Source organism: Manduca sexta, chromosome 25 (assembly GCF_014839805.1).
Source record: "Manduca sexta isolate Smith_Timp_Sample1 chromosome 25, JHU_Msex_v1.0, whole genome shotgun sequence".
Taxonomy (NCBI): Eukaryota; Metazoa; Arthropoda; class Insecta; order Lepidoptera; family Sphingidae; genus Manduca; species Manduca sexta.
In genome coordinates this window covers 15,247,533-15,261,550 of record NC_051139.1, presented here as the reverse complement: position 1 = coordinate 15,261,550, position 14,018 = coordinate 15,247,533, and the positions used below count along the sequence as shown (strand labels likewise).

At 33.6% G+C, this 14,018-nt stretch overlaps 1 protein-coding gene across 1 annotated transcript in view; it reads right to left on the bottom strand.

The window, feature by feature from the left end:
• LOC115448167 (transmembrane protein 205) overlaps positions 1-9,060 on the bottom strand; it is a 49,276-nt gene extending 40,216 nt beyond the window's left edge. Inside the window, exon 1 of the mRNA XM_030175513.2 lies at positions 8,760-9,060. Coding sequence (XP_030031373.1) covers positions 8,760-9,004 — 245 coding nt within the window. The 5' untranslated portion in view covers positions 9,005-9,060. The remainder of the gene's footprint in view (positions 1-8,759) is intronic.
• Positions 9,061-14,018: the final 4,958 nt, after the last annotated feature.

Genomic DNA, 14,018 nt, shown 5'->3' with positions numbered 1-14,018 from the left:
AGAATATAGATCTTAGCTATAAAGAAAATTGAAAAAAATATATTCTATATATTTCCAACTCGTTTACAAGTTCCTAGTCCTACAAAATTACAATTGTAATATTATCAAAGTAATCTACGTAATCCCCCTTGTAATTCGCAAATGGTGTCAAATACTTATCAATAGATAAAGGTGGGGATTCATTTGTTACTATACAATTTGTAATTACGGCATCATTTGTTTCGGAAGCTAGACTAACTTATCGATTATATTTTGATTACAATTGTTTTGATTACCTATGATTACTTCTGACCTACGATGGGCGTGTCTGAGAGACGAGATGTTTCAGGTTCAATGTTCAGAGAGAAGCCATAAACTTGTAATAGGCGAATAAGTATGTAATTAGATTTTTGACAGGTCAGTTGATGGAAAAACCTGGTTTTGATTTTCGGATATAATATTTTAATATTTACTATGTACGCTATTTATGTAAGTTTTCTTTTTAATAATATTTATTACGGAATAAAAATATTGGTTTTGTTCTCATAAATATATTGATATATAATATAATCATTGATATCCAAGTGAGTTTTACGATAAATTTGATTGATTTCGTCTCCAGATGATGCCATCTCTACATTTAGAGCAGTCGCTGCGTACTTGTTTTATAATTCACAGTATTTCAAAAAACTCTATTATTTAACTCATCATGCTTTTGTTTTTCGGAAGAACGTAATTTTTTTTAAAGTTTTTATATTGTGGCTTTATTAGTTTGTTATAAAACGAAGTTAGAAAAATGATTAATGAATGGAAATGGAGTGCTCCTTGTCATATTTTTAGTTAATAATGCATTCCAAATTTAAACGGTCGAATCGAAATGGCCTTTTTTGAAACGAAGACTTATCATGCGACTGAAATATTTATTCCACAATTTATACATTCTGGAGCATTCGTTCAATTGAAGACTGAAATATGAACGAATGAAATTAAACTCGCGCATAACTGCACAATTGATTTATGCAGCTGTAACTCTCAATCTTCTGCTACATTAATAAACGCTATATTTCCTTGAACACAGCGAGAGTGAGCAAAAATCTATAACAATATGAAGTGGCAACAGTGGTTACGTGCCCGGCACCACGTTTGTGTAATAGGAGCAGTTCAATTAGTGGTGGCAGATGGACACCACCCATCACATTCAAATGAGGGGAGACGATGCAATGAATCGTGTCGTTTAATGGCAATACTTTGATATTAGCCTGCGCTAAATTCTTGATAAGATACGTATGACTGAATAAGAGTGAGTGGCTCGAGATTGGTATGTATGCTTCGTATTGTAAATTGATTGGTTGAGCATCTACCAAATTAGGCGACAATGATTTTACAATAAGTTGTTCTCGAGTCTAAAAGTATTTTATAAAAACATGTCTGTATGCATTTAAAATATTAAGGCGATTAAAAGCCTCTTAATGTCTACCGATAAGCGTAAAAATTCTTTAAATATAAAAGACATTTGTAATATCGTCATAATGCGGGTCGACTGACGTCTTGCAAACCGTGCGTCATTTGGCGCCACTCTATACATTGCTATCTAAAGTAGTTACTATACAATTTTTTGATGTTATCTTGTTATTGTTCTCCGAAAATTCTAGCTTCATGTTTGGGTCGAAAATGTTTTTAGAAAACGATAATATGAATTAAGATTACTTTAAAATGAATTATGAGAAAAGATCGTAAAGTTTTTTTGCGTTTAGTGTAGTCAGTAATTTTATTTTTTTCTGATTAAGTAATGGTTCGTGATAATGATTTCTTATGTTTACGCGAATGTTAGACATTGAAATAAAAACTAAAAACTATTTAAACGGATTTTATCGCGGTTTTTTACATTATTATTTTCTCCCGACGGATTTATTATTAATGGTTCGTGATTATTATTAATTATTAATTTGATTATTATTAATTATTATTAATTATTTTTAATGGTTCGTGAGTTATGTTTCACCACAATTCATCTCTTAATAACTATAAGTCATTGTTTTCGTTTTCTTCACTAATTAAAGAAATCCATTGACGGTCAGTAGAGGTAAAATATTGCGACATTTTAATATAAATAATTATTGAATCTATTTATTCCTTACTGCTTTCGTATTAAACAATAAGGATATCCTTCAATATACAACCAGTAATACCTTTGCATTAATTTTACAATCTACATTTGTGAATATAATTTTATATTATGAACTAATTACGAAGATCAATGTCAAAGGCACGATAAACTAATAAGTTTTATTCAAACTCAGTTCCAAAGAATCTGTAGCCAATTAAAAGACACATTTCTTGAACTATTGTTTATGTTCTAAGAACGTGTTCGTCTCGGCTGTCAAGCGAAGACGTTTATGTAAAGACGGAAGATCTCAGGTCATAAATCTTGATCCTTCTAGACTAACTGGTTACGTTATAAATCGACGTCTGTAATCTGGGTTACGTTAATTCTTGTTATTGATGCTAGGTGGCCTAACAAGCTTGGTGTAACGCCTACTAGCTGACATAATGGTTAACTCAGAGTTATCTTTTTAGAACTTTACTATACCTATTTTTTTAGAATTAGAGTTTAATTATTTTAAATTATAATGTTACCAGAACTACATTATTCAAAATTTTATACATCATTATTATTTTTTTCTTGAATAAAATTGTTCTTTTTGTGGGTTTTAGCAGCAATACTAAAATTCCATTGGAGAATTGGATGATAGCGAACTATGATTTTTATTCCGTCCTTATTTGCGGAGCTCTCTTGTATCGAAACGAGTATGTCGCTCAATACCTCGGCACTGATCGCGTCTCTACCCGTGCTCCTTACCCTAAGAATCATTTTTCTGCAAAATGCTGACCATCTCGAACACAGAAACCGACAAAATACCATTGAGCTCCTACAATCATATACGGTGATTTAAAAGTAGAAGTTGTTTTAACCTACGAGACATTTGTATAATTAGTTCCTGTACTCGCTCATATGACCGAGTGGCGACTAATCATCGCTCGTGACCGCGCTGTCTTGGGTTCGATCCAAAACTATGTTCCGCGAGTAATTTTAGATTAACGAATTTTAATCGTTCCTGTTTTTAGGAAGTTTTATCGGAAGTTGTGTGTTTGAATATGGAATTTATGATGATTGCGAGAGAGTAGCTAATTTGAATTTACTGAATGTTTTTGTTGATAGTGTAATTGATAGTTGCGGCACATTTTGCAATGAACTTTGCACAATATATCGCGTACTATTGACGCTAAAATTACAATAACATATTAACGGATTTATAACTTTACAAGATGATTTAGAAGAATGCTCTCTAAACGTCTTTGTGTCGTAAATGTTCTCTCGAGAGTATGACACTTGAGTCTCAGTAAAGATTGAAAATCTGATAATTTTATTATTTATATATAAACCTTTTTGGCATATCATTATAAACACCTACTGCCTTCACAAACAAAACTCTAAATTCCTACATGCACAATTGTTATTCTTTCAACACAAATAATTTGCATTATTACAACACTTTCATTGGCGAAAGGCCATAGTATCACGATTATGTGGTATTTTTTGCCAATAGCTGAGAATACCGACCGCCCACGATTTACAGAACGTCACCTGAAAGAAACTAGTTTAATTTACAACGTTTGAATTGTAAACAACATAAATGGGAGGTTCTTTGCATGATATATTTAGTTAGAATCGCTTTATTTCTGCAGTCAAGCAGTGTGCTCTAAGCTCTAAATATTGTAGCCATTGTAATGCTGGTGGTAGGATATATTTGATATCCGCCAAGATAGCGACTACCGCACGCAAGGTGTTAAAACCGGCTATAGTGGCACTCGTAAACGTCGCGTACTGGATCAGTCTGTATATTCGGTTCAAAAGGGCCGGCATAATTGTGTCGACTGCCGAGGAGTATCATCTCTTTTCAGTCCACTTACCATCAGATGCAATGGGGCCTTTGCCGTGATCAGTAATAAATAATCATGAAAAATTGTGAATCTCTTCAGTCATTTATAAAAGTTAGTAAATTATTAAAGTTAGATGCAATAGTCATCACAAACTCTGTTACAAGACTCGTCTTCAGAATGTTGACCCTTATTCTATTATTTAACCTTTAATTTAAGTTTGTTTTGATACATTAAGGCGAATTAGACCCTATCACTTCCTATTAGATGTGGACTATATTTTTATTGTCATTGACGAGAATTGGCTTACGTCACTGTTGGGCTCAATGCCCATCTTTGGAGTTTTTATATTGGAGTCAATGTCAGATCAGTAAAACTGTAGTAATAAGGAATTGAATGAATTTGTAATCCTCATTCCATTTGCGATTGAAAAGACTAATAGAGAGCAAAGAAATATACAAAAAGTAAGTGAAACGGCTGATAGATGGCAGAGGTAGTATTTAATGGTGAATTCTCTAACCTCTACCCGCAAAACGGATATTTATATAAAATTTTATATATTAAATTCTGATGAATTTGACCATATATTTATTTACAACCATTACACACGAAAAGATTCGGATTTAAAATTATGAACAATAATAACATTCAAGCAGAGATGTGGTAGAATTTAATTTAGTAACAAAATATTTATCATTGCATTTTTAGCAATATTCCCGGCTTCTACTTTTACTAACTATAGACCGGACTGGGTAGGAGAAAAAATAAAACATTTCTGTTCATTGAAACAAGCACAAACACACGCATTGTTTATAAAATCGACCGTCTATCGGCTTAACACGAAATCGGCAAAAATCGCAAAGCTATGTTTCCATTCATTTCTTTCCATGGCTGGTTTTTAAGCAGACATAATTTATTGGTTGACGTTTCAAAGACAATTATAAAAAAATACAGATTTAACGTGTAATATGTAAAGTTGGTGTAATCTATAATCAATAGATGTATAAACAGCATCAATTATCTCATTCTCCAGTCTGGAACTTCAGGATAACTAGTTGAATGTGTCTTTTACCTTTACAATACGGCCTCAGATTCAATACTATCCTATTGTTTATGCTTCATTTTATTTGCTTTTGGATGTTGCCGTCATAATCGCACCTGCCTATTCCTTCGGGGGTATAAAAGTAATGATTCCTTAAGTTTACGCGAGTGTAAGACATCGAAATAAAAAGATTTCGGATTTATCGTTTTTTAATTTTAATTTTCTGCTGAAGTTTCAAAACAGTACAGCCTTAATGGTCACGGGACGGATTGAGGTGTTATCCGAAAAGTCAAAGTTACAATATCTATAAAAAAAATGCTGTTGACGAACTACGCTGAATGAGCTCACAGTGTCTTGAAGTCATCGAAACGTCGGAAGAAAATTAAAATATAAAAAACCGCGTTAAAATCCGCAAACTTTAATTCGCTGAAATATAAACAATAATTATACAATTGTATTAAAATATTTGGTTGGTAATGTTAAGACAATTCAATATATTATTTGCTGTACATTGATGTATTTTAATGTGTCCTACTAATTGAATGTTTCTAGTCCGCTAATGCATGTATTGAGTTACTTATAAATTATTGACGTATGTAGGTTTGAATTCTAAGAATTATCAACTAGCAAAATATATTTGACACATTTAGGACACTAAACTGAAACATATTTTATAGTAATTCGACATTCTGATCATAGTCTGAGTTCCTAAATAGATATGTATGTGATTAAAAGTGGCAAATCATTAATTCAAAGGTTTTAAAACATGGGACTCATGGTTTTAAATCTAATCGTGTGTGAATAATCATTCTAAAGGATTTATATGTCAATATCTAACCTACATGTGTCTCTCGGGAACGAATGTGTCGACCATATATTGTATTTTAGTCATAGATCTCAATTTAGCTATTTTCGTTAGTAACTCAGTATTTTCTATTTTTTGTTTCGCGGTATTCTCCAATCCCCGACGTTATCACCTACTAAGAGGAGCAAAATGTAATGCTATACAATTCTTTGGAACTAATTTGTACCGTTATTTTTGTTTTAAAGGTGCGAGGACAAGAATGGTTCTTACCATACGGTGGAACGCGTGTTCGTCAAATAATTTGCATTCAAAACCCTCTAGATGCAATGTATAATAATCTATATTTATTTTCGTGACTATGAAGCATTAATCACAGTGCTACGTATTGACAGTAATTACCAAGTTCAAGTTCATTTATTTATATTATTATGTGGATAAAAATGATTGTGTAACTTGCTCGGCACTTAATGTTATTATATAGTTTTTGTTTTATTTCGGGTTATAATGTCTTTGCTTCTAATTTTTTCATAATTGTTGATATCTCATGCCTTCCCAGTGACTGTCCTGAGCCGAGGTTGGTATCCCGTTAGTGGGTTGCCCTCAGCATGGACATTTAATTTTCAAGGGTTGCAAGCGTCTAAAGCGCTCACCAGAATATCCGATGTGTTTGAATAAGCCGATCCTTGTCAAACCAACAAATGTAGGGTCATGTTAAAGGATTGATTAGACGGGCAGGTCAGGTCCTCTAGGCACTACCTGCCCATAAAGATTACAAATGATACAAAACTTTATATAACAAAGTATGCCATTACATCATCATGCTCATCATTTTAGCAAATGTTGAATGTCATATTACTTATCATTCAAAATGACAACAGACACGAGAACTTAGCATTACAGACATCCGTAATACAACTACACCAAGACTGCTTTACATAGATATGCTATATACCATTAATTATATTTTTGATATGTTATCAGTCCTTTTTAAAAACAATCTATACATATTTTAAAACAAAGTCCCCAAAAGCTCGATTTTCTCAAAATCTAAGTACTAAACGGACTTTTATAAAATTTGGTATGGAGATAGTTTAAGACCTTGGGAAAGTTATAGGTAATTAATTATAGGTTATTTCTATCCCGGGAGAATATATAGCGGGGCTTTTATATCGGAGAACTACACGCGGGCAAAGCCACGAGCAAAACCTAGTTTAAACCTATTTCTATATTAGAACATAGACAAAATTTAAGTCACGATTGAACGGAAGCAGTGGTCAATCCCGGATTTACTTTCGCGTTGTGTTACGAGGTTAGACAAAATCCGTGACACATAGACGGTGACGTCGTGACGTCACGGCAGCCAGAGAGATCTGGTGCACGGTTGCAAATCATGACGTATTTAACGCTCATTAGAATGTCTAAAGGGGTAGAAACTTAGAGGTTATTTTTTGTTTGACGCGGATGATAATTGAAATATCAAAATATAATGGTAGAGATTAGGAATTGACTGTACATAAATAGAACTCTTTTATTTTAGTTTTTATTTACTATCCACAGATTTTTTATGTTTACAAATTACATATAATTTTTCGCTTTTAAGCGAATATTTTGGTGTTTAGTGCCTAATATCAAATACGTAAATATAGTGTAGTTGTGGGGCTATGTGTATTTTATTCATTTCTTACTGAAAACTAATTTTGGACATGTTTGCCCTGTAAACTAAATTTGTATAATTATGTGAATGTAATTTTTTGTAATAATTTACCTAGCCAATACATTTTAAATATTTCGAAACACAAAACACAGCAAATATTGCGTTATACCTATAAAATATCCGATATAGATTAGATATTTTGAGAAGTGATCTTCAATCATAAGATAATAAGGCTTACGGTTGATAACACGTATAATATGAATGGAAATATGTAAAAAACAATAGTTACTAAGGTAATATATATTATAACTTATTATTTGTCTCAATAAAAAGGTGTCGGGATATACCTCATAGTTGGTTAATGTGATTCCCCGTTTTCATTATAAATTAGTAATGTATAACCACGTTGCTATGTGGTTTGGAGGGTCATTGCCTCTGTTAGTCGATCATGGTAGAATTGCTAGTATATTAGATTCATTCGTGATGCTGATATGTTAGATTCGTTCAAGAGTTTATATAAAGATATCGGTAGCATAAGAACATAATTTAAATAGTGTATAAAAATTATGTGTTTATAATACAACACAGGCCTATTTTAATATAAAGAGGGTTAAGGGATTGTCCACCACCGGTCTGAAGTTAGTAATGATTCCAATCTAATTAAAATATTGTAACATAATTTGTTTCGAATAAAATGGTTATAAGCTTCTAATTTCAAATGGAAAATAATGGTTGGCAACGGTTTGATAAGGTTTTTATAGAGTATTGTAGCGTGTATAAAGTCTAAAGAGTGGTAAATGAATGATTTTGTAATGTATTATTTCAAATTATAGTTAATTTAGAATGGTATTAGGTATTTAAAATTGTATAAAGAAATTGTTACAGAGATTTATAAAATGGATCGAAGCAAGCAAATCTTAAGTGCTCGATTACGGGTAAATTTTTTTGAATTAGCAATTTTGATATTACTTTCACGTGTAAAGGTGCAAGAAAGTATCGTAATGACTATAATTACTGTGTTATCACACTTCTTCATTATTCAAGGTTATAAATAAATTAAGAATAATATTGCTAATAGCTATGGAATACAAATCCAATTAGATGAATTACTTAAATATAAAATAAGTGAATTTCCGCTAAATATTTTACTCACTGTTTTGTCACATTCTTCATTAAATAAAAAACGATAGACATCAGTGGCTAGTTAAAATTATTTAAAAATCCTAATGGTAATAATTTATCATTTTAAAATATTCTGAAACTTGACACGTGTTTAAATAAACCATAAATTAACTGAAGCCAAACTGCAAGAGAAATGTAACTTTCTATCAAACACTTACACGTAAGCCTTGCTTTCCTGCATGCGGACCAGTCCTTGCTTGAACAGATCGTAAGCAACCTTCGTATACTGGGTGGAAACTGCCAGGAGATCGGGCTGATACTCCACCTCGCGTTGTTTTTCTAAGCTAATAGGATCTGTGGTGATGTTGTGTTTCGCCTTCATCCTCTCCAGGATCCTGGACACTTTGGGCTTGGCGGGCACGGGGGCCTCGGTAGTGACGTCTCTAGCACACATGTTGCACATTTTACCACTCGCGGAACGTGTGACCGGCGCGCGCTCGGTCGAGAGTATAAGAGAGGCAAAACGTATCCCCACTCCGCGCGTTTGATAAAAATTTTCATCGCATCGCATCGGAACAATGTTGACCTCTGGCGGATTCGATTCCCGTGTAATGAACAGGTATAGTTTGCATGCTATTTTTCAAGCTATTGATCCGATTTTGAGAATTGTTTTAATTGGCCATAGTGTTGATTTAATTTATCCCGAAGATGGATTTTTACACGAATAGAATCGGGTTCAATTACTAATTAATTTATATTATTATGATCTTTAAAGTTTTGAGTGGAATTTTTATATCATTATATATAAATATATGTATGAATTTTCCCTAGGGACTACAAAACAGCTGGAGCGATTTAAATGACTTTTTTAGATAATATTCAGACGTACCCAGCATATTATTCCGTAAACTTTGGCAAGGAACACCAATTTTTTTTTTACTTTTTGACAATTTTGTGTCGTCATCGGCGTTTGTCTATAGATTACATTTAATTGAGCGGTCAGGTTAGGTCAATAGTACAGTATAAAAAAATATTTAAGATATTTCTAACTTTTTTTTATTTACAACGTTTTTCATTTATATCTTTTTACTATCTCAGAAAAGATTTCGTTTGAACAAGTGATATGTTGTTTTTTATTTTAAAACATACTTTTTATCTTATATTTGGATGAATGATTCGTATTTATCATGATTCGGAAAACATGAAATTCAAATTACGTTTTATGATTTAGGGCTGATAAATCAGATATTTTTTTCCGAGAAATATATCTTCGTACTATTGACAAATTATTTGTTTATGGAGAATCTGTGAAAATGTTCCTTATTTTTTGGATAAAATGTATTCGCCAAGTATTAATGTCATTGAGTATTATTATAAGACGAAACATTAAATATATCTAATTTCCCTAACTATAATTGACAGAAACTTGGTAAATTTTTGGTTTATATTCTGGTCCTTAAAACATTCAGTATTTTGAAGGAATCGTTAGCATACTATCTTAAAAGTACATAATATCAAGTAGATAAGAGAATAGCTACAGTGGTCTAACAACAGCGTATCCAAGGTCATATTTTTGAGCTCCTGGGTTCGACTCTCAGGTTTGACATAAAAGATGGCATGAATTTTTAAATTTGTAAAAAAAAGCACTTTAATTTCCCGGGATGATTCATGCTTGATAAGGCGATAGCCTCGTCCTCTATCACATCATGGAACTGATAAAAACTTAGCAAAATGTGGGCAAACGGTAACAGAGATAAGAGTGAAAGTATTTTGGCTTTGATCAGTGCCCTTACATATTGTTTCTAGTTATAAGGTCACAGCCAAATCACCCCACAGCACCTGATGGTAAATGGAGTGGGGTCCAATGGAATGTCGACGGGCGAGAGATGATTGCCCCTCGGCAGACGTCACAATTTTGTCGGCCTGTTGGAACTGGATATACACAGTCTGATCCCAGAATGCGACATACTTACATGGTCAACTATGGTGGGTTTTAACTCCTTGTGTACAGTGGTCGTTATGCGGGCGGATATAAAATATCCTACCACCAGCAAATGATTACAATATTTTTAATATCCCCAAGACCCAAAACAAATGGTGCTCAGTCAGTATGAGTTGCGTGAATCGGAGTGCTGTCATTATCTTGTTGATGTCAAACAATTGACATTAGGTAATCAATTGTTTTCTTTGTTGTGTAGTCAGCTAGATAGCCGAAGGCCCGAAAATGCCCTCTAATGGTTAGTCGTTTCTTAGAAGCAGTCAAACCGGGTGCAGAATTAATTAATAATGAGTAGAAAAATCCTATATCACTTTTCCCGACTCGAGATTCGAACCAGAGACCTCAGAGCAAATCGTGCCGTGCGCGCAACACGACTACGCCACCGAGACAGTCACATTAATATTATAGGTAAAAAAACAAAACGCACTGGGTAGTTCGCTGGTCGGTGTACGCCTGCCTACCCTATAGCCTATACAGAGTCGTGACACTTCTGATCAGTTCGCTCGTTACCCGAATTTTCAATAAATATATTTTAACAACGATATCGGACGTAAGAACCTTGGCTCGGTGCATCCCTGCCTACCTAGTAAACGGGTATGTCTTCGGTCATTATCCTCTCCAAGGGACATCCCTCATCAGGCTTGCACAACCACACTCGGCTCCATCAAAGTTATCAGTTCTATCTAGCTCGCCACTTCAGTTTATAAACAAAGTAATTTTTGTTTATCTACTTTATAAAAGTGTAACTTATCCTCTCGTCTTCTTGTGGTGGCGCCTAGTCATTAAAACTCCAGAGAATAGGGGTAGACGACAGGTTTGTTTCTTACTAGCGGTAGGTCTCTCATATGTGAGAATTCGCCTGGGTAGGTACCACCGCAATGTCTATTTCTGCCGCCAAGCAGCAGTGTGTAGTCACTGTTGTGTTCCGGTTTGAAGGACATTGTAGCCAGTGTAACTACTGGACATAATGCATACGGTTCACCTGATGGTAAGTGATCACCGCCGGCCATGAACATCTGCAATATCAGGAGTATTGATTTAAGATATGATATGAATGGACTCTAAACAACTAAAAAAAGCATTTATACCTTAAACTGACTTTGAAAAGACCAACACCAGAGTTTCTTACCCGCTCTTCCCTGGTGAGAACTGTTTTCCTAACTGATGGTAGAGTTAATATTGATTGAATTTAAATAATGTACCACATTTTATAGGTTCAAATATATTATTTAATTTCAAGAGATGTGAGTAGAAATGCAATACTAAACAAATAGAGGGTATCGTTCACCTGGAATTTGAATTAAGAATCTAACACATGTAAATATAAATTGATGAAAAAAGTCCCGACAATCATATAATATTATACAGTTCAATATTTAGAGCTTCTGTGTTGGTTCAACACATTATTGTATATTTATGTTAATGTTTATGATACCACCAATATTATGATAACTAGTCTAACATTTGTAGTAGCTACTAAAATGTTATTTGACTTGGGTCTATACGTTTGGTAGGAAAACGTGACTTAAGGCGTGCTCAGCGGGAGCCAGCCAGCTTTGAAACTAAGTTCCGGGTTCCCGCACCAACATGGCATTTTACTGGTGGTAGGTCTCTCATATGTAAGAGTCCGCCTGGGTACGTACCACCGCAAAGTCTATTTTTGTCGCCAAGCAGTGTGTAGTCACTGTTGTGTTCCGGTTTGAGGGACATTGTAGCCAGTGTAACTACTGGACATAATGAGAATTAAGACCAGTTGAGCAGAGCGTAATTGAGCATACGGAATATTAGGAACGAAATTGGTGAATGCATTCCAGTTTCGACGTACGGGAATGATCGATCAAGCAAGTCAAGTCAGACTCAGGACTTTGGTTGCCTTCTATTTCCCCCTACTTGCCAGCCCGAGCTGGTTACTTCGGTTTGTGCCTTGTCTTTAGATTAAATTTTATCCCTAATTTAAAATGTCCATAGTTATATAGGTAATTTTAATAGTTGTTTAGAAATAATTATTATTATGCTTTGTTTTGACGTATCATAAGTGCAACTTTGTTCGCCTACGTGATAAATAAAGTACTTTTTTTTTACATTTGACAACATTTTTAAAATCTCTAGGGGGGGGGGGGTCAGGTGCCCCTTCCTGCCCCCTCTCCTTGGCGACGCTCTTTAAGGGGAGTATATAATTATATAAATTATATAATTAATAATTACATAAATTGTATAATTATTATAAGATATCTATATTTCGATAACAGGGCTAGGGCAACGGCAATTTTGAAATACTCTTATGACTAATGACAAACAAAGATTAAATTTGGATTAATTTAGTCACGAATGATGAAATATTTCATCATATCATATGTCCAATAGATTCAAAATATTGACAATGTTTTACAACAAGGAAAGGTAAACATATTTGTCACGCTTTAGTAATGTTTTTTATCTTACACATAAATTTTCCTACTTTTAATGATTCTTAATAATATGTTGTAATGTAATAGCGGGCTATAGCAGTTCTGGATGAGTTAGGCTTTAGTTATTATCCATCGAGTTTAATTTTCTTTACTAAAGGTAGCAAAATAGGTAGCTAGGTGACATATGTAATAGAGAATGATTAACACCGCCTACGCAAATCTATACTCGATGATGAATTGTAGGTATCCAGGGGAATCAGTTTTTCCGCCTAAAAACTTAACTAATGACTACAAAAACTCCACAAACTCGAATATTTTTTTGTTATCATCATTCTACGCTATTACTACCACAAAACTATACGAATTCCCATCTTCCCCCATTAATGAGTTCAATGCAACAAAACTTTTACAATAAATTTGGTTTCATTTTTATAATTGGCTGTTTTCAACATAAAATCCGTCTTGATGATGCTGTTCTCCGCAAATCGTAAAAACACGTATAAATCTGAATAATATAAAACCCATCCCTTTCAGTATTTATGTATTACTAGCTTTTGCTCGCGGAATCGCCCGCGTGATGGAGTTTTCCGGGATAATGCGTTGTAAAAACGTATGCGATTTAATTATATTTTTGCCTCGCTATTTTGGTCATAGTGGCTTCCACATAAAAGGTAGATATATGCTGTCGCGGACGTTGATTTAGAACTATTTAAGTCAAACAATCTTATGATACATCATTTTTATCTAACTCCAACGATGTAGGCACCGTATGCCAAGATAGCATTTTTTTCCGACCTTACTTTTATATGTATGTTATATTACACAAAAACATCATTAATTGTAGCCTTTGTGTTATTTGATGTACAACCAATATTACTGTAAAGTTTCATCTAAATACGTTCAGAATTTTTTTCCAGAAAGAGAAACATACATACATACATACATCTAGGGTTACCACATGCTTTTCATGTAGTCCCTTATAAATGCTTAAATGGGCAAAAAATATGGGATTTCAGTTTTTTACCCGGGACATATAAGAAACAATTATTTTGTGACGTTTTTTTTTTTCG